This window comes from Canis lupus, chromosome 29 (assembly GCF_011100685.1).
Source record: "Canis lupus familiaris isolate Mischka breed German Shepherd chromosome 29, alternate assembly UU_Cfam_GSD_1.0, whole genome shotgun sequence".
Lineage (NCBI taxonomy): Eukaryota > Metazoa > Chordata > Mammalia > Carnivora > Canidae > Canis > Canis lupus.
In genome coordinates this window covers 32,939,753-32,961,286 of record NC_049250.1, presented here as the reverse complement: position 1 = coordinate 32,961,286, position 21,534 = coordinate 32,939,753, and the positions used below count along the sequence as shown (strand labels likewise).

General features: G+C 39.3%; 1 protein-coding gene across 1 annotated transcript; it reads left to right on the top strand.

Annotated features, from left to right (window-relative positions):
• Positions 1–650: 650 nt before the first annotated feature.
• PSKH2 (protein serine kinase H2) lies at positions 651–20,706 on the top strand. The gene is made up of 3 exons (XM_038579256.1): positions 651–829; positions 5,277–5,943; positions 19,447–20,706. Exons 1-3 carry the CDS (start codon positions 651–653, stop codon positions 19,750–19,752), a joined length of 1,152 nt encoding a protein of 383 aa, XP_038435184.1. The 3' UTR covers positions 19,753–20,706.
• Positions 20,707–21,534: the final 828 nt, after the last annotated feature.

Genomic DNA, 21,534 nt, shown 5'->3' with positions numbered 1-21,534 from the left:
ACTAGTGTGTTTAATAAATGCAATAGGGCAGCCGGGGTGGCTCAGCTGTTTGGCACCGCCTTCTGCCCGGGGTGTGATCCTGGAGACCCGGGATCAAGTCCTATGTCGGGCTCCCTGCATGGGGCCTGCTTCTCTCTCTGCCTCTCTCTCTCTCTCTCTCTCTCTCTCTCTGTGTCTCTCATGAATAAATAAATAAAATCTTAAAAAAAAATAAATGCAATAGAGCAGCCTCTTATTACATACTTCAGATGTCACAAGCTCTTAGAGTTTAAACCATATACGCATTCAATGTTCCTGCCATCTGGATATGAGCTCGGCCCTGGAAACAGGAAGATCCTTGAGAGATGATGAGATCCTTCATTGACTCCCATCATTTTGGGGGCTCACATCTCCACTTTGCAGATGAGAAAACAGGCCCAGGCTTCGGCCTCTCCGCGGAGGTAAGGGGTCGCTGACCCCTCCAGGCGGCCTACTGGCAGCCAGACCTTTTGCAAGCTTGTTTTCAGAGGCCCGCGGTGGGGGTTCCTTCCAAGCGGGCCCGGGGGGTGGGGTGGGGCGGATGGAGGTGCCCCCGCCCCCCACCCCACCCCACCCCGGGGCTCGGGGTTAAGCGCAGCCCCGCCCGCCCGGCCCTTCCCAGCGCGACGGGCATGGGCTGCGGCGCCAGCACCAAGGTGACCCCGGGGGCGCCCGAGCGGGTCCCGGGCGGGCAGGAGCGCGAGGGCCGCGGCAGCTCCGGGGGCCCCGGGCCGGAGGCGGTGGCCGAGGCGGCTCGCAGGATGCAGGTGGCCCGCTTCCGCGCCCACTTCCACCCCCGCGTCCTGGCCAGGTAAGGTGCAGGGCCCCGCGGCGGGGCCCGGGCGGGGAAGGCCCCGAACCCTCCCCGAGGCCTGATTAAACCCCAGGCGGGCTGCTTTGGGATGCAAGGCCCCTGAGGGCCCTAAGTTCTTTCTCTAACCCCTTTGAGATGTAAAAGTCTTGCAGGAAGGTCTTTCCCGAGGACCGGAGCACCCTCCCCTTGAAATGCAATCAGGGGGCCGCTTCCTCCGGGTCTCTGCCCACCTTGGGCCAGCACCTGCCGGACCGGCTCCCTCCGCAGGCCCTTCCTCTAGGACTCCTCTTCTACTAGCTCGCCCAGGGCTGAAAACTGGCCTCTGGTCTCAACGGGGCTGAAGCCAGTCCCCTCCCCTGCTGCCATAGCTTGGACTCCAGTCCTGATAGTCTTGGGACAGAGTCTTCCTCATGGTTTTTAAACAAGTGTTGGGGCAGATTCTGTTTGACCCTCTGAACAGGGAGGGCAGAGGAGTGGGAGGATTCCAGACTGAAAGTAGAGGAGGGACAGGAGCAAGGAAAGAGGGAGAATCTGGGACTTCAGAGCTGGGGAAGGAAGGAGAGGGTCCCCCAAGCCCTACATGGCTGATGGGGGCCTTGCCACACATACGCTGGGGCTGGGTCCAGACAGGCCTGTTTGTGAAGGATCTTGACCACATTCTGGAAAAGGAGACCGTAATTCATAGAATAGAAATAAGGCTTTGAGTCAGCCAGACTTGAGATCCACTCCTGTGTCTTTTATCATATGTCTGGATGACCAGAGTGTTCCTTAGCCTCTCTCCTTCCTCAGTTTTGGTCTCAGTAAAATGGGAATAATCATAATATCTACCCCATATGAATGTTGTGAGGATAATTAAAGTGATACATTCAAATTGTGCTGCTTAGTTCATGAGTCAAGTCTTTTTTTTTTTTTTTAAGATTTTATTTATTTATTCATGAGAGACACAGAGAGAGAGGCAGAGAGACACAGGCAGAGGGAGAAGCAGGCTCCATGCAGGGAGCCTGATGTGGGACTCAATCCTGGGACCCCAGGATCATGCCCTGAGTCAAAGGCAGATGCTCAACCGCTGAGCCACCCAGGCGTCCCAAATCAAGTCTTTACTGAGCTAAGGTGCACATAAGACCTAGCTGACCCCTATGTACGAAATGAGCAGGGATGATAGGTTGGTTGGTCTGAAAAAATAACTTCCAGAGTGTATCATGGCAGACGTACAGAGGAAGAGAATCATGAAATCCTCTTCCACCCTGCAGGGCTTGGTGGGTGGCTCATCTGGCTTCTCAGGGACATTTCCAGCTCTTGAATTGTATGCTCACTTCCCCGCAGTGCTGTGAATAGAGTCTGTGCAGAGCCACTTCTTGGCCTACGGGGGAACTTCTAATACAAGGAGACCTTGTGGATTAGTCCAGTAGCTGCTAAGCATGGAGACAAAGTTGTCTGATCCAATTGTACCTAAATCAGAATGGACATGGGAGGGATCTTATCACTTCTGAATTGGTTAGATGGCATCTCTGGTCATCTGTAGCCAGAGAAATGAGGCTGCTGTGGTCTAGTCTTACCCACTCTCATAACCTCCATGTGCAGGGTAGTCCCAGTTCTTTAGAGTGTGCAGGGGTCATAGACGGGGAAGGTCACAACATTGTAAGGGCTCTAGCGACTGACTCAAGGCTTTTGACCTGATGAAGAGTTAACCCCCAGATGATAAAGTGACTTGTTCAAGTCAGTGGCAGACTTGAGTCTCAAATACTGTTGTCTTTCTTCTCCATTGTGACTCTATTTATAACTCTTGCAGAATAGAGATGATAGAATTTAAATCTGACTATATGCACTTTCTTCTTGGGAGTTCATTATAATTGCTTCTATCAAATAGGTTGTGATATTATTATTGTTTCCGTGTTTCATTTTTGTATGCATGTTCAAAAAATTCCCAGTCTGTAGCAGCTGAAGTTAGAGTCATGATTTCAATTCTGAGGATGATGTAAAATTGCACCACCTACAAAATTAACTTTGAGGGTCGGGCGGTGGGTAGGAGCAGAAGAGTGGAAGGGGAAGGAATGGAATGGCCTTGTAAATGCCTTCTCCAATGCTTGATTTGATCCTTAATGTTTTCGAAATATAAGTGATAATTTGGAAATAATATGTATTTAGTGAGTGATTCTTTCATTCAACATTTATTGCTGTACCCTCTGGGCCAGGTGCTGCAAAGATATAGCCACTCAAGTCATAAAAATGGTCACCATCCATGGCCATCAAGCAAGGCTGCAGTTACAGGAATTTGTTATGGGACATTTGTTGTTCAGTCTGAAACCATTTATTTCCAGTACTCTACATTTTGGCTTTAAGCCTACGGTTTCCTTCAATGCCAGATGACTAGCATTTTTTCAAGTATTTGGTATATGAGGGCCCCTTAGCAGCATTGAATAAAGCTCCTTTTATTTAAACAAAAGAGTGTAGTTCCTCAGAGATGGTAATGCAGCTGATAATGGATGATTAATTCCATGAACAAATGAATTTGCCTGCAGTTTTGAAGGCGGAGTGAAAAATTAGTACTTGCAAAGTGCTTTCATCCACATTAGAGGTAAATGTAAATTTTGGTCAGTCTGCAAAGCAGTAGCATTTGAAATGCCTGTGATTATCTTCAAAATCAACCTGAGTGTGCACGTGAATGAAAAAGCAAAGTTGGAAAGAGAAGAGGCAACAGAATCTATTTAAGATGAGTAAATTGCTGTCTGTTTTGATAAAGTAATTGGCCAGAAAATTAAAGGCATTGCATAGAACAAAGCTGTTTTCTGTAAGCCAGTGCAGCCAAATGCCATTTTTATTCAGGAAGCATAGAAATATAAGGAACAGAGAGGTAGGGGGGAAAACTACTGGAAGAATGAACTCAGCAAAAAAGAAGTAAGGCTATTTACAACACAGATTTATATTTGCATTTGAATCTCTGGTACTGAGTGTGCAGTTGAAAGCATTACCTTTCCCTGCACACTCCCCTCAGCACACTCCACTCCCTGGCCTCCTCTCCCAGGAGAAGTTTTAATAAAGGGGAAGAGCAGCAAATTATGATAAAAATAAGGCGACCTGGGTTCTCATCCTCACTCTAGAACTTAATCAATCTGCTAACCTGATCTTCAGAGTTCCTCATTTGTAAAATGAGGGGTTGGATTCGGTCATTCTCCAATATTCTTTCCAGCTGTAAAAATCATGATTCTAAGTGATGCACTTTCTCAACATCTCTCAGATAGGCAGTTAAACTTGATAAAATTCTTAAATTGGCGTAGACGTTTACACAGATAGTTCAAGTGTAAGATCACCAGCCTTTGAAATACTAGCTGAGAGATAATGACTTTACACATTAACGTGTATCCCCTGATAAAATTCGGTTTCTTGGGTAGAAAGTGTAAGTGTAGGGAATAAGCTGGGAGGAAACGGTGGCTCAAACACCACCCCCATCAGACGTGTTTATCAGTGATCATCTGTCAAGGTTGCTATCGTGGGCGCAGTAGGGCATGTGTGCTCACAATCAAGTAACCTGAAGAAGACTCTTTGTGCCCTGTCTTTTGATATGATTTCCTACTTCTTATGAGAGAGAGGCTATAAACAGGACTAGGTTTCTTTTCTGTACTCTTTCCACCTGGGTTGGTTGTTGTTTCAGAATAGTAAAAACAAGGGCTGGAGGGAGGAACGAAAATGGTAGAAGGTTGTCCCAAAGTTCAAGGGAATTTTGGTGAAACACACTTGAAGGGGTTGGATTTAAATCCTATCCATTTCAACTACTATGTACGTGGCCTTGGGAAATCACTTAACTTATGTTATTCTTCATTTCCTTATCTGAAAAAGGGGGATAGATAGTATTATATTAGCTGATAGGGACATTGTAAGAAGAATTTTTTTTAAAGATTTTATTTATTTATTCATGAGAGACACACACAGAGAGAGGCAGAGACACAGGTAGAGGGAGAAGCAGGCTCCATGCAGGGAACCCGATGTGGGACTTGATCCTGGGATTCCAGGATCACTCCCTGGGCTGAAGGCGGGCGCTAAACCACTGAGCCACCCAGGGATCCCAAGAATTTTTTTTAAAAAGTAAATTTTTAAAAAAAGTAATTAAAAAAATTTTTTTTACTAAGTAAATTTTTTAAAAAATATTTTTTTAAAAGTAAATTTTCTGGCATACAATAAGTATCTAATTAAATGGTAGCTGCTGTTATTAAGATGGTTGTCTTAATAGTTATCTTTCTGCCAACTGATTGCTTTAACATTGCTTACCTCCATTTCAAAGATGAATCTGGGGGGGGCTTTCAAATATAATAAATATAATTAAGCAATAGCGAGCAAAGAATCAGATAGGGAGATGTAAAGATGAAAAGATGATATAAAGCACCAACTCAGATAATTTTTAAGAAACATCACTTCAGAGGATAACAGATTTGGCTTTTCTTCCCAATAGATACGACATCAAGGCTCTTATTGGGACAGGCAATTTCAGCAAGGTTGTCAGGGTGGAGCAGAAGACCACCAAGAAACCTTTTGCAATAAAAGTGGTGGAAACCAGAGTGAGGGAAGGCCGAGAAGCGTGTGATTCAGAGCTCACCATCCTGAGGCGGGTGAGCCACCAGTACATTGTTCAGCTCGTGGAGATCTTTGAGGCCCAGGATCGAGTTTACATGGTGATGGAGTTGGCTACTGGAGGAGAGCTCTTTGACCGACTCATGACTCAGGGATCCTTTACAGAGCACGATGCTGTCAGAATTCTCCAGATGGTTGCTGATGGTATCAGGTATCTGCATGCATTGCGAATAACCCACAGGGACCTAAAACCTGAAAATCTCTTATATTATCATCCGGGTGCCGAGTCAAAGATTTTAATCACAGATTTTGGTTTGGCACATTCTGGGAACAAAAGTGGAGACTGGACAATGAGGACACTCTGTGGGACCCCAGAGTATGTAGCCCCCGAGATTTTGCTAAGGAGACCTTATACCAGTGCAGTGGACATGTGGGCTCTTGGTGTAATCACGTATGTTTTACTTAGCGGAGTCCTGCCTTTTGATGATGAAAGCCATACAAGACTTTACAGGAAGATTCTGAAAGGCAAATATAATTATACGGGAGAGGTAAGAAATAATTTTATTCCTATTGAGTTAACCTAGTGTAGTTTCTCAACCTCAGCACTATTGACATTTAGGGCTGGATGATTCTTTTTTTTTTTTAACTTTGAAAAAAAAACAGGATTTATTAATTTATTACAAGTCCTGGAGGGTGTATGGCATGCCCAGAGCCATGCAGTAAGTTTGTGTGGGGCAGGAGAGATACCAGATGATTCTTTACAGGGAGGGGAGGGGAGAGGATGGGAATGGGGCTGTCCTATGCATTGCAGGATGTTTAACGGCATACTGGGTGGGTCTCCATGCCAGCCCCCATATGCTACTGTAGATACTGGTATGTACTGGATATCTAGTAAATACACTAGATTCAACACCTTCCTCAAGTTGCAACAACAAAAATTGTCTCCAGACATTGTTAAATGTCCCCTATGGGGGCAAAATCACCCCTGGCTGAGAGCTCTTGGTCTCAAGGTAGCAAAGGCCTGGATTACTGAGTTGTCTGTGGTTAGCATATGACATTGATAATTAAGTAGACAAGTGAGTTTGTAGTTTTTCTTCTATCAGCTGAGTAGGCTGATGTGTACTCAGAAGCTCAGCATGACCCTTGGGTGTTTGGTGAGAGATTTTCTGCCTTGAATCTAGGTGATCCAAGCCCTTTTTGTAATGTAATGTTTCCTCGGTAGGAAATGTTTAATCTCGTAGCTTGTGTAAAATATTTATCTACTCTTTAAACTTGGAACTCCCGGTGTTTATGCATGTGTTCACTTCTTGTTGTTTTGGGGTAGAGAAGGGAAGTTGTGAATGCTTGTGTGTAGGAAGCCTGACAAAAGGGGAAATTCATTTCATCTTCAGCAAGTGACCAAATGTAGTGTATGTTGAACTATGAAAGGATTCTTTGTCTCATGAAGGAAATTTTTGACAGTTTGATGATATCTACTTAAGGTATAACATCTATATATTTAACATCTTAAGCAAAATCAAAAGCTAAATAACTTTTAATTTAAATCTATATAAATTAATTTAAATATTATATATTCTGTACTTTGACAAAGCTTTAATATTTTATTGTATATGTATGCATTTTAAAAAACTCCTCCAAATTGGTGATTGAGAACTGAGACTTACATAGGGAAGTGGGAAAGGATGGTGAGGATTCACAGATAATGCAGTACCATTTTATTAAAAGTTGGAAAGATGTCCAGCCTCCCTAATAACCAAAAAATACAAATGAAAACAAAGTCTTGTTTAAAAAAATTTTCAAATTGATAAAGATAAAAAGAAAACCCCTTCAGCTCTGCTTATTGCTGCTGAGTACTAAGAGATGAACCATCTCATTTACTGATGATAGAGGGCAGATTTTACAGATTTCTTAGGATGCAATTTTAAAATATATATCTAGAACTTTTAAAAGTTTATATATTTTGATCTAGTAATTCCACTTGTTTGAGTCTTTTTTTATAAAAGATTTTATTTATTCTTTTGAGAGACAGAGCACAATTCTATTCTTAGAAATATAATTTGTGACTCCCCACTAAGCAGGGAACCCCTCTTTGGACTCAATCCTAGGGCCCACTGAGATCAAGACCTGAACCAATGGTAGCTGTCCATCCCATTGAGCCACCCAGGCACCCTTGCACTTCTAGAATCTAAGGAAATAATTCCAGAGGCGACAAAGGTTTCAGTATAAAGATGCTCATCTGACCTACAGTTACAGAAGTGGAACATTTTAAAAAACCCTAAAAGAACATTTGAGTAAATTATGAAACATCCATATGATCGAGTATGATAGTCCCTAAATTATGCCTGCTTAAAAATTGTAGGGATGTTGGAAAATGTTCACAGTATGCTACCAAGTGTAAAAAAAAAAAAAAAAAAAAGGCAGAACATAAACCATATAGAGAATGTCACAATCATGTGGAAAAATGTATGCATAGGAAAAAGGCTTAAAAGAAATACAGTAAGATGTTAGCAGAACTTCTTTCCTGGTGTGGGGATTATAGATCATTTTGGTTTTTCTCTTTATAGTTCGAATATCTTTCTGTCTCTGTTGTTCATTTATTTACAAAGAATTCATATTTCTGTTTTGCTTATAGCTCAGTGACTCTTCCGTCCTATGTGATGTGGGATGGAATTGCAGTCATGGGGCCTTGATTGAGATAATGTCCCTGATGGTCTTTCAAATGTCTGATATCTTGGTGGGGGTGGCTGGAAATTTGGGGTCAACTAGGTCACCAGAACCGTAGGCCTTATTCACCTTCCTCTCTCTTTGCTTCATAGGGCCTTCTCTCCCTGGGGGGATTCTTCATGGCATCTTTCCAGCGGAGTAGTAGTAGTCTTACATGGTAGTTTAGGCCTTGCAAAAGGGAGTGTTCCAAGAGGGAGACAGTGGATGTTGCCAGTGCTTTTCAAGGCTGTGTTTGGAAATGGCACAGCATTACCTCTGTCTCATTCCATTGTGAGTTCTATGAGCCTTAGGCTAGCCCAGCTTCAATGTGGAAAGAGACCACACACAGTATAAGTACCGGGGGTGTGCTTTATTGGGCCATGTGTGGACTGGATATTGCTATTGCTTTTTTAATGTGCAAAAATAATGAGCAATATATTGTTTAAAAAGTCCTTTCATCAGGTTTAATTCTGAGGGTTTCTTTTTTTTTTTTAATTTATTTATGATAGTCACAGAGAGAGAGAGAGAGAGAGGCAGAGACACAGGCAGAGGGAGAAGCAGGCTCCATGCACCGGGAGCCCGACGTGGGATTCGATCCCGGGTCTCCAGGATCGCGCCCTGGGCCAAAGGCAGGCGCCAAACTGCTGCGCCACCCAGGATCCCGGTTTCTTTTTTTTTATAAATTTATTTTTTATTGGTGTTCAATTTTCCAACATATAGAATAACACCCAGTGCTCATCCCATCAAGTGCCCACCTCCCCTTCCACCACCCCTAGTTCGTTTCCCAGAGTTAGGAGTCTCTCATGTTCTGTCTCCCTTTCTGTTATTTCCCACTCATGTTTTCTCCTTTCCCCTTTATTCCCTTTCACTATTTTTTATATTCCTCAAATGAATGAGACCATATAATGTTTGTCCTTCAATTCTGAGGGTTTCTAGGGTTGGATTCCCTAAAAGGCTGAGAAATCCCTGAGAAGAAGTTTCATGTTCAAGTGACTTATTAAGAGTCAACTCCCAGGGAGACAGGGCAGGGAGTGGGGTAAGCAGGACTGGGAAGGTGAGGAGGACTAAGCCATAAAGGTCTGCCTCATCTTGCAGGGAAGAATTCTTCAACATTCTTCCAACCCAGGTGAGCTGGATTTTCACACCTACCTCTTTCTGTTAGTCAGTGAGGGTGATGGTGGTGGGGAGCTGGTGGTATATTTTTACATTTTCTGAGGATCAAAGGCAAGTAGCTCCAGGAGCCACAGCACGGTCATTGAAAAAAAGCAAGGTGTTGGGTTTTAGAAGCAAAGTACTCCAAAGGAAGGGTGTGTGTGTACATACAGAAAAGAGGAGCTCATAATCCGGATGGAGCATTGACATTGTCTCCACAGTGGCACCCTCTACTACTTGAGGAGATGCCTGTTTGTAGCCTCAGACAACATGCAACACAGATTGCCAGATTGTGAAATACATTACTGGGTTTATATCCCATTGGCTTTCTTTCCTGTGTTTGTCAGGCACCTATGTCCATCATATTCACATTCTTTTACAAGACACAAACTAAGTGTCTTAGCTCAAGCTGCTGTGAAATACCACAGACTGGATGACTTAAACAACAGAAATTTATTTCTCACAGTTCTAGGGGCCTAGAAGTCCAAGATCAAATTTCCAACAAGGTAGGTTTCATGAAGAGGCCTCTTCCCTTGGCTTGTAGGCAGCTGGTATCTCATGGTGTGCTCTCGTGACCTCTGTGTGTGGAGAGAGAGAGGTGGGGTAGGGAGAGGCAGAGAGGGACAGAGAGAGCAAACTCTCTGGTATCTCTTAAAAGGGCACTAATCCTATCAGATCAGGATCCTACCCTTATGACCTCATTTAAAACCTTGATTACTTCTGTGGAGCCTTCTTTAAATATAGTGATACAAGGATTAGAGCTTCAACATATGAATTTCAGAGGGACACAAATATTCAGTCCACAAATATTCAATCCATAAAACAAGATAGTAGACATAGAAACATAGATTAGTAGACATAGAAAAGTATATCATCATGTTTTCTCTGTCATCATATTATTGTATTCCTACCATTTATCAGCAAGCAAAGTAATTTCTAAATGCACCAATTATTTAAATACCAGGGTGACCATTGATTCTGGAAGCATAAGTGTGGTAGACAGAATAATAGCCCCCCAAAGTCCATACACTAATACCCAGAGTCGGTAGATGTGCTACCCTCCGTGGCAAAAAAGAATTTGCAAATGAGACTAAGCTTCTTGAGATGGAGAGATTATCCTGGATTATCTGGATGAACCCGAGGTGATCACAAGGATCCTTACAATAGGAAGGCTGGAGTGTCAAAGATAGAAAGAGGAGATGTGATGAAGGGAACATAGATTGGAGCGATGTGCTTTGGAGATGGAAGAAGAGGTCGCGCACCAAGGAATGTGTGCAGTCTCTAGACACAGGAAAGGGAAGGAAAGAACTCTCCTCTGGAACCTCTAGGAGGCAGCTCTGCTGATACCTTGATTTTAGCTTGTCAGACTCCTTTTGACCTGCAGAACTGTAAGATAATAAATGTGGGTTGCTTTTTAAAGTCCCTTTGTTTATAAATAAAATTCCAAGTATGACACATTGCGTGAATCACTTCTTTTCTCTAAAAGTCAGGTGGAAAAGTGCAATAAATAGGACAAAACTTCCTGAGATTTAAGTGCTGTAGCTCTTATGATGATGAAGAAGAAGAATGTGTTTAATATATATATAGCAAATATTTTGCTAGACACTTGGCAAATATATTATATGCATATCTATATCCGTGTATAAGCAAATATAATATATATATATATCTCCATGTGTAAGCAAAGGATTAGCTATAATAATGTTTAATTCTTCTTGATTTTAGGTGAAATATATTCCTTCATGGAGTTTTGATGACCATTCCACTTGTGTTATTCTTTCTCTTTCTTGAATAGTGTATAGGATTATAACGAATTTCTTTTGCTTTGACATTTATGCAATCTTTCTAAGACATTGTTGGGTCTTTGAAGGCTGGGCCTGTATCATATTTCCTCCTTAGATCCAATAAGATGTCATGAAGAGTTAAGCAGAGAGAATGCATTTAACACAAATAATTGCTTTTAAAAAATTATTAAGAGATTCTGGGAAGCCTGGGTGGCTTAGCGGTTGAGCATCTGCCTTTGGCTCAGGGTGTGATCCCCAGGGTCCTGGATCGAGTCCCACATCGGGCTCCCTGCGAGGAGCCTGCTTCTCCCTCTGCCTATGTCTCTGCCTCTCTCTCTGGGTCTCTCATGAATAAATAAATAAAATCTTTAAAAAATTATTAAGAGATGCTGATTTATAACTACATGAATAAATATATCTCAACTATAACTGCATTGAACATAGAATTCAAATTTTAATTTATAGCAAGGTAGAGTTTAGATAACCAGTATCTTCAATTGCTAAATTTATTAAATTCATTCTGGAATGTTAGGATGGTTTGGAAGGGCACATTTACTCCACTCACTGGGCTTCTCAGGGTAGAGGTAGGAGTTCCCCTTTTCAGTCGCTTCTTGCAATGGCCAGGAGGCAACCAGGGTAGAATGACTGAGCGCCTGGTGAAGAAAAAAGAAATCCTGTCTCCTGTGTGAGGGAGGCCTTTACTTAGCTACTGGATCACCAGTACCATCACGATGGCTTTCAGCTTGGCAGCAGGGCTCATGCTGGAGATAGTAAGTAAAAGACTCATCCATCATTCTCCCAGAGACTGTTGGAAAGCCTTCTTGTGTGCTCTCCACCCTCCTTGTCAGGCCTTCCTCTGGCCACGAGTTGTGGTTAGCTCTGGGAATATCCACATCCACATGAAAATGCTCGGTGTCCCTGTTTCCCTGTTCTTTGGAAGCAAGTGGTCTTGTCTGAGGGACCAAGTACTCTTTTTTTTTTGAAGAGTTATTTATTTATGTGAATGAGAGAGAGAGTGTGAACAGGGTGAGAGGCCGAAGGAGACAGAGAATCTCAAGCAGACTCCTTGCTGAACAGGGAGCCCGGCTCAGGGCTGCATCTAACACCCCTGAGATCATGCTCTGAGCCAAAATCAAGAGTTGGATCCTTAAGCCACCCAGGTGCCTGAGAGACCAAGGATTTTTATGTATCTCTTCAAATGTAAGTGCTCTGCTACATGAAGGAGCAGAGGTGCAAAGTCCATGGAACAAGGGAAGACAGTCTTACTGCTTAGGAAATTTGAGTCAGATTTCTTGAAGGAGGGGACATTTGTGCTGTGTCTTGGAGGAAAGGGAGGAGTTTCTGCAAGGGAGATTGACACATTCCAAGTAGACAGAACGATATATGCAAAAATACGTAAAAGGGAATATGTAGTAAAAATGAACAGTTTTAGAGCATTGTGTGCAGGTGAGTGTATATTTATGTGGGTATTTTGTAAAACAGTGTAGTGTTATGGTTAAGGGCTGGAGCAATGCTGGCTGGATCCATTCTCAGCTCCGCCTTTTACTAACTGTGTGACTTTGGGTACATTTCTTAATTTCTCTGTATCTCGGTTTCTTTATTTGTAAAATAGTAATAATGACAGTGTTTACTCACAGCGTTGTTGTGAAGACCAAACGAGCTTAAAAATGTCCAGTGCTTAGAATAGTTTCAGATATTAGTACAGGGCACTATATATGTGTTAGCTATTTCTGTTACTATTACTATTAATGTGGGAAACAGTGGGACTACAAGTTTGAATTTTACTTAACTAAGTTACTAGTTATAAATAAATATAAAAATCTTTATATTTATATATAAATATATATAATATATATATAGGCCAGTATATAGATATATATAACCAGTATCTTCATATATATATGAAGGCCTATATATAAGCCAAGTATACCTTTATCACCTTTTAAGTGGAAAGTGTGAAAAGTGAGGTGTTAACATTTTAATGCTAATGATAAATTAATTACACATTCTCGCCAAGGAGTTGGGAATTGTATTATTGTCTAATTATATTGCACTATATCACAGTAATCTTTTTTGATGTGAAAAAAAATTGATAATAAAATGAGTCTCGTAACCATATTAGCCAGCTGGCAAAGATAAACACTGGTATTAAAAACATTTTTAAGAAATCCTACATAGATATTAATAGAAAATGGTCCCCATGTACTTAGATTCACCTATGATTGCCCTACTGGTAGGAAAAGGTTTATTGATGCCCTGACTTAAAAGTAACATATCTGATGGATTTTGCTCACCAGCCATGACCCCAATTTTCTTTCTATATCCTCATCCCCATTAATTTCTTTTATTTTTTCTCTGCTGTATTTCTTTTCCATTGAGATTATTAAGTAGGAAAAAGGGAAAGGAGAACAGAAGACTTGGCTCTTTGATTCTCTTTTATCCTCTTTCCATCATGACTAGAATTTCAATAATGAAATGAACCACATTTCAGTTAGGCCATAATTCTTGTAATTTGGTTACCATTCCTGTGGTTTAGTTCTTAAAAACTTATACTCACAAAAATGTGGTGCTCAACTTTTTAAGTGAAATTTTTACTTTGAAAGTTGAAAGTTGTTTTACAGAAAATAATTTTAATGGTTATAAAATCTTTCATTTCACATCTTTCACATACATCAAATGCACCTCATTTTCTTTTGATCACTTTCTTCATCTCTTCTCTGACTTAAATTGTACAAGTATATTTTCTTCCCTTAAACACAATCTGAGTGAGTGTTTCTTGGCATTGAAACCATGTGCATTTCATTTTGGCTGTGTAGATGTTACCCTTGGTATAACGGGTAGTTTATAAGAGTGTAAAGTACTTATCTGTTTCCTTGATTATGTTGCACTTTTTGACCTTGATATCATCAACGGAATTCATGGAGTTGAAGAGAAAATAACTATTTGCATGACGTTTTTGCCAACCTACAAATATCAAAATTTAATATTATGTTTGTGTTCTGGTTTATGAGATGTATAATAGGAACTGGGTTCTAATATATATTATATATGGGGCAACAAATCAACTATTGATTTAGATTTCAAAGACTAGTTCAGTTTCTCGTCTTATGTTCTATTATTTATTTATTTATCCATTTATCCATTTATTTATTTAAAAAGTGAACACATCTCTTTTTAACCTTGAGTGTTTCAAAATGTGATAATACTCAAGCAAATTAGACTGTACAATCCTCTCTAAATTCCACTGTTTTCCTTATAAGAAAAACTGGAAGCATCACTTCTCTCCTGTCAGGAACTCCTTAACTCACAAAAATATTCTTTTTGTGAGCCTGGTATAGGATTGATTCTTTTTCCATTTTTAATTAGATGTTACTTGTAATAACTTGCATATATCTCCTGACTTTTTCTAGGGTTTACAAATGCCACGATAGATAAAGCATTCTGACGCAATTAGCTCTGTCTTTGAACAGTTTTAACTTTGGCAAAGATAAAACAATTTAAGGTCTGCTTTTAGATTGGGGAGAAAACATTTTAAATTTTAAGTATTTATAATATAAAGATGATAGAATCTCCTGCTTTCTGACATGAGGAAGAGTGATTTTTTTCTGGTCTATGACTAATAAAATCATGGAGAGTTAATTGGTACTTTTGGGCACATTTATATAAAATTTAATTGCAAAGCTTAAGTGAAATCCTACCAAGGTTGGTCACTGAAGTTTAAGGAAGGAAAATGCTAGTTAGAGAATTGTCATCAGTAGAAGTGTTTTTTTTTCCTTAAGGATTTGATTATTTATTTTAGAGAAAGAGGGTGATCAGGGGAGGAGCAGAGGGAGAGGGAGAGTGTGATAATCTCTAGCAGACTATGTGCTGAGTGCAAAGCCTGACACAGGGCTTGATCCCAGGACCTGAGATCATGACCTGAGCTGAAACCAAGAATTGGATGCTTAACTGACTGAACTACCCACGTGCCCTCAGTAGAAGTTTTGAATAAATATTCTATAAAACAAATTTTTAAAAAGTATGTATGTATGTATGTATGTATGTATGTATGTATGTATTTTAGTGATCTTTATACCCAATGGGGGGCTCGAATTCACAAGGCCAAGAGCAAGAGGCATGTGCTTTTCTGACAGAGCTAGCCAGGCACCACTAAGTGCTACTATTTTTAAGGAGATAAATTCTACTTTGAGTGCTCTTAGTCCAGGGATTTGAATGGTAGCTTATCTGTCTACTTAAAAACAGATATTTGTAGTTTTCTGAAAACTATAATTAAATCCATCAATAATTATTACCCTGTACTTCATTAAGCTCTTATTTAGCAAATTTTAATGTTAATTACAATACTTAAATTATGAGATGTTGCATCTAGAATTTTAGGAGCTGTGTATGTGTGTGCATGTGTGAGTGTGTGTGTGTGTTAGTATCTAGCTTCTTAATAATGATTTACTACTGATTCTCTACAATCATTTCTGCAATCGAACTACATTAGGAGGAATTATTCATCAAGAAATTAGAACGCAAAAAACTAACATCATTCCTTACTTCTCTGCTTAAAGGTGAAAGAATCAAGACCAATAGAATATAAAATACCATTCCTCTAAGTTCCCTTTATTCTTCCAAAGTGAATAGATAGTGCAACTGCTAGTATTAAATTTCAGTTTGTACCTTCTTTTTGTTATTGTGTTTTATACAGTTTAATCAATTTCTATTGGAGAGGATAGACAAATAGACAAAGAACCAGATGAGGAAAGGAAGAAAGAGCAAAGGGAATAAAGAAGGACTGAATTGTTCATAAATATTACAGTTTGCTTGTCACTAAATTAATTGAATGACCTCAGAATAAAAGCAAGTGCTACCTTTCTTTCTTTCTTTCTTTCTTTCTTTCTTTCTTTCTTTCTTTCTTTCTTTCTTTTTCTTTCTTTCTTCTTTCTTTCTTTCTTTCTTTCTTCTTCTCTTCTTCTTCTTCTTCTTCTTCTTTCTTTCTTTCTTTCTTTCTTTCTCTTTCTTTCTTCTTTCTCTTTCTTTCTTTTTTTTTATAGTTTTAAGTTTTGATTTAAATTCCAGTTAGTTAAAATATAGTATAATATTAGTTTCGGGAATAGAATTAGTGATTCATCATTTACATATTACACTCAGTGCTCATCCTGTCAAGTGCCCTCCTTAATTCCCATCACTTATTTAACCCATTCCCCGCCCCCCCATAATCCTCAGTTGCTTCTCTATAGTTAAGAGTCTCTTATTATTTGTCCCTTCCCCCCCTGACATTCATCTGTTTTGTTTCTTAAATTCCACATATGAGTGGAATCATATGGTAATTGTGGTTCTATAACTGACTTATTTCACTTAGCACAATACACTCTGGCTCCATCCATGTTGTTGCAAATGGCAAGATACATTCTTTTCGATGACTGAGTAATATTCTTTGTCCATTCATCAGTCAATGGACACTTTGCTTCTTGCCATAATTTGGCTATTGTTGATAATGCTGCTATAAACATTGGGATGCATATATCCCTTTGGATCAGTAATTTTGTATCCTTTGGGCAAATACCTAGTAGTGAGCCTGCCAGGTTGTAGGGTAGTTCTGTTTTTAACTTTCTGGGGAACCCCAATACTGTTTCCTAGAGTGGCCATACCAGTTTGTGTTCCCCCCAACAGTGTAAGAGGGTTCACATCCTCACCAATATCTGTTGTTTCCTGTGTTGTTCATTTTAGCCATTCTCACAGATATCTCATTGTAGTTTTGATTTGTATTCTCCTGATGATGAGTGATGTTGAGCATCTTTTCATGTGCCTGTTAGCCATCTGGATGTCTTGCTACCTTTCTTTCCACTTGGTTCATTACCTCTTAACGCAGAACTTGTTTTTGAGGACACACATTTATCATGATAACAGTAAGTAGAATCAGTATGAGAAGTTTTGGATAGTTTTCTTCTTCCAGTTCTCCGAATATAGTAGGTGGATGTGTCCACAAAAGAACTGAAGAAAGAACTATATTTTGATTTAATAGTAACAAGAACATGATATTTTATATTTTGAAAACCATTTGTCACATACTTGATCTAATTTGGTTGTAATAGCAATCTAGTGAGAGAGATATGGTCTCCATTTTTTTTGATGAGGAGGCTGAGACCCTATGTTAGAGCTGTATAGGGCTGGACAGCCTGTGTAGTCCAAATCCACTTGCCTCATCCCAGACTTTTTCCGCCTTAAGATGGGTCGACAGGCTGACTAATGGTTGATAGGCTGATTGATGGCAATGTCTCTTTGAGATTCCTGAGCAAAGCAAAACAGAGGAATTTTCTAGGCAAAAAGTGGAAATGGCAAGGTGGATGTCCAGGCTGGTAAAGGGACTGAATGATGTCATCAAGTGAGAGTCCAAGATATGAATTTAATTCAATGTTTGGTCTCCAAATCATTTTTTTAAAAAAGTAATCTCTATGCTCAGTGTGGGGCTCAACTTCACAACCCCAAGATCAAGAGTCACATACTCTACTGACTGAGCCAGTCAGGCGCCCCTCTAAATCATTTCTCATCATACAGCACTATTAGTCAAAAAATTATGAGCATGCACACTCAATTTTTATTCATTTATAAAATAGATATGTATGTTAATTTATTTCATACTTTATATAACATAGACAAAAATAAATTTTAGATCAAGAAGCTAAAAATAGATAGTTCTGACATTTTTTTCTATACCTGTCATTTTCTACTGTGTAATATGGAATTGACTCTCAGGTGCTCTCTAGCTGTTCATTATGGCTCAGGAATCCTGTAATTTATAACTCATCTTTGAAAAATGCACTTTGGCTAAAGAACTTTTCAATGTTGCCTTATTTTCTGCAACTGCATTTTAAGTATATATTCATTTGGGGTCATCTTAATGAGCTCTTCATAAATCTCACTACACATATTTTATATTTTCCAGAAATATTCAGTTGCTTGTCTTATAATGTTCCATTGGGGACATCTAATTTAACCTTGAGCCTAGATAAATGTGTCTGGATCCAGAGCCAAATAGATGTCTAGCCAAAGCAGAGGATATGCCATTGTGAGTGTCAGCCACTGACGTACTTTGTCTAGACATGTAGTGTTTACATTTTATTTTCCCTGTGTTTGAGTATTTGGCAAATGTGTCCATTTATTTCATGCCTTTTATTTTGGAGATAAATATTTCTCATATCTCATTTACCTAAATAAGATAAAGGAAAAAAAAAGGAGCAATTGCTTTACTGGCTTCTTTTGATTCAAATTCCAGGCCAATAGAGTGTTAAGAGATTGAGAGTGTGACATCTGAATTGAGTCTGATTTTTTTCTTACATGAGGGCAAAGACAATAGGTTGTAAGGATTTCCTATCCTTCTTGGGAGATGCAATTTTTAAAAAAACACCTGTCAACCAGAAATTATTGTTTGAAATACAGTGACTGTACTGGCAATTTTCTCAATGTTTCTCTGTGGTAGATGACAACGTATACAAAACTACAGTTTTCTTTTTTCCTCCTAGGTCTATGGTATGTGTTGATAGATAATGCAGAAAACAAGTGTAAAACAACAGCTCTATTGTCTCCATCCTCACAAAAGTCACTATGAATTGCTGCTATTGTAAAGTATGTGCAAACTCTGTAAATATTGCCAGAATGAATCCCCGAAACATCAAGTAGCTGGTTGTACACGTGGCACCCTGCAGTCTCTCTGCCACATGACCAATCCCACTTGTATTGTATTGTATTGTAGCTAACTGATTGGGAGTAATGAGGGCTCTGAGTGTGTGTTGAAGAAATGCACTGCAGGAAGGTTCTTCACTCAAGTGCCCTTTATGTTTTACTCTTTCTCTCTGGTGGCCATGGAGATGGAGGTGTCCTAAGTCTGGAATAAGTTTTTAAAGGGAGAGAAAAAGCTGACGATTTCTCTATCCATTCCACTTCCCAGTCTAGCTCATTCTCAGAGTCCCGGGAACTCTGAGATGACCAGAGAGATAAATACAAACCCGATTCTGCTGTACTGTCTGGACCACAGCTGCTTTGCCTCGTCCAGCCCACGTCAATGTGATGTGGGAACTCACACTGCTAATTGAAGCACGCTGGACAGATTTCTGGAAAGGAATTCTCATTCGGGAACAGAGAGTTTGGAAGACAATTTGTGTTTGTTTTTTCCTTTTGCCAAATAGAGTGTTTTTTTTTTGTTTTTTTTTTTTTTTGTTGTTTTTTTTTTTTTTTGGCTCTCAAAAGTAGATTTTCCGATTCCCTGTATATTTAATGCTACAGTATTTAACTTACTTTTTAAAAAAGAGTCTTTTGGATTTGATATGCATTGATCTATGTAATTAAGAAGATGATTCTCTATGTGTGTTTGTGCATTTTTACTTTATATATTTATTTTATTCTATTTTATTTATTTTTCCTTCCTAGCCTTGGCCAAATATTTCCCACTTGGCGAAGGACTTTATAGACAAACTACTTATTTTGGAGGCTAGTCATCGCATGTCAGCCGGGCAGGTCCTGGATCATCCCTGGGTGATCACCAGGGCTGCAGGGTCTTCCATGAAGAATCTTCAGAGGGTCATATCCAGGAACCTCATGCGGAGGGCATCTCCCCACTCTCAGAGTCCTGGATCTGCACAGTCTTCTAAGTCACGTTCTTATCACAAATCAAAGCATATGTGGAACATGAGAAACGTAAGAGTAGAAGAATCACAACTGTCTGCACTTTTGTGAGCAGATAACCTCCAAAACCACTTTAACCAATTTTAAGGCAAATCTGTTAACTTTATTAATAGCATTAGGTCAACAGGGACCATTTCATCACGATTAAAGCACCTAAAACTGGGGACATGGGACATGGGAACATGGGGTTTTTGTCGGATAATGTTGACCTTAACTTAACCATGTTTTGGTCTGTATTGCTTCCTATGTCTATATTTATTCCCCAAAATATACTTCTGTAAAAGATAATTAATATAGTAAATACTAAATCTGTTTATACGATTAGAAATAGTAGAAGAAAAACTCTTAAGAATTGATGGATTAAATAAAATATGAGATAATAGGGATATGAATGTGAAGAAATGATAAATCAGAGACCTAGCAGGCATAGTTAGAAATGGGGAATAAGTGTATTTATAATGACATTATTGATTTATACTTAAAACTACTGTATGGTGTTAATAACCACTATGTAAAAATTACAAATTTGTTACGCTCATATTTAGTCTGCCAATATTAATGGAAATTGTTAATTATGGGGCATATAAAGAAACTTAGTTGGCAACAAAACCAAAAATGAAACAGTGGAACTATCTCAAACTAAAAATCTTCTGCATAGCAAAGGAAACAATTAACAAAATGAAAAGGCAACCTATGGAATGGGAGGAAATATTTGCAAACCACATATCTGATAAGAGGTTATCTCCAAAGTATGTCAAAAACCCCTAAGACTCATTAGTAAAAAAACCAAAAAACAAACTAACAGCCTGATTTGAAAAAATAGCCTAAAAATTTGAATAGACATTTCTCCAAAGAAGAGATCAAATGGCTAATGATATCTCTTTGCACCTGTCAGGGTGGCTATTATAAAAATAAATAAATAAATAAATAAATAAATAAATAAATAAATAAAAGACAGCAATTGTTGGTGAGAATGCGGTTAAAAGGGAACCCTTGTACACTCTGAGTAGGAGCACAAAATGGTGCAGCCACTGTGGAAAACAATATACAGGATACTCAAAAAACTAAAAATAGAAATACCACATAATCTAGCAATCCGATTCCTGGATATTTGTCCAAAATAATTGAAATCATGATCTGGAAGAGGTATCAGCAAGGCTGTGTTCACTGTTTCACTATTCACAAAAACCAACGTGTGGAAATATGCTAAATGTCTGTCAACAGATGAATAAAGGCAATGTGGCACCTACATGTGATGGGATACTGTTCAACCTTAAAAAATAAGGAAACTCTGCCGTATGTGACAACCATGAATGAACTGGAGGATATTATGCTAATATATCTGCCAGTCACAGAAAGATGAGCACTACATGATTCCCCCCGTGTGAGGTGTCTAAAATAAGTCAAACTCAGAATCAAAGGGTGGCTTCGTGATTGCCAGGGGCTGAAGAGAGAGGAAATAGGGAATTACTAATTAATGAGTACAAAGTTTTGGTTAAACAAGATGAATGAATAAGCTCTAGAGCTTTGGCATATGACCTAGTACTCAGAGTCCATGAAAATGTATTATACACTTAAAATTTTGTTAAGAAGGTAGGTTTCATCTTACCACAATATAAGTTTTTTAAAAAGAATCTGAAAATACATTTTCTATTCCTAAGACACTCATAGTTTAATTGGGGCATGACTCACTGGAAATGGGAATTTTGTGGAGTCAGACAATAGTGATTTTTTTTCTAGTGTTAGCCTTTATCACCCACTATGGTTCACAAAACAGTATGTGATCCTCTTGCTTCATTCTTCTCCTGTCAACTCTTTCTGATTATCACAGGT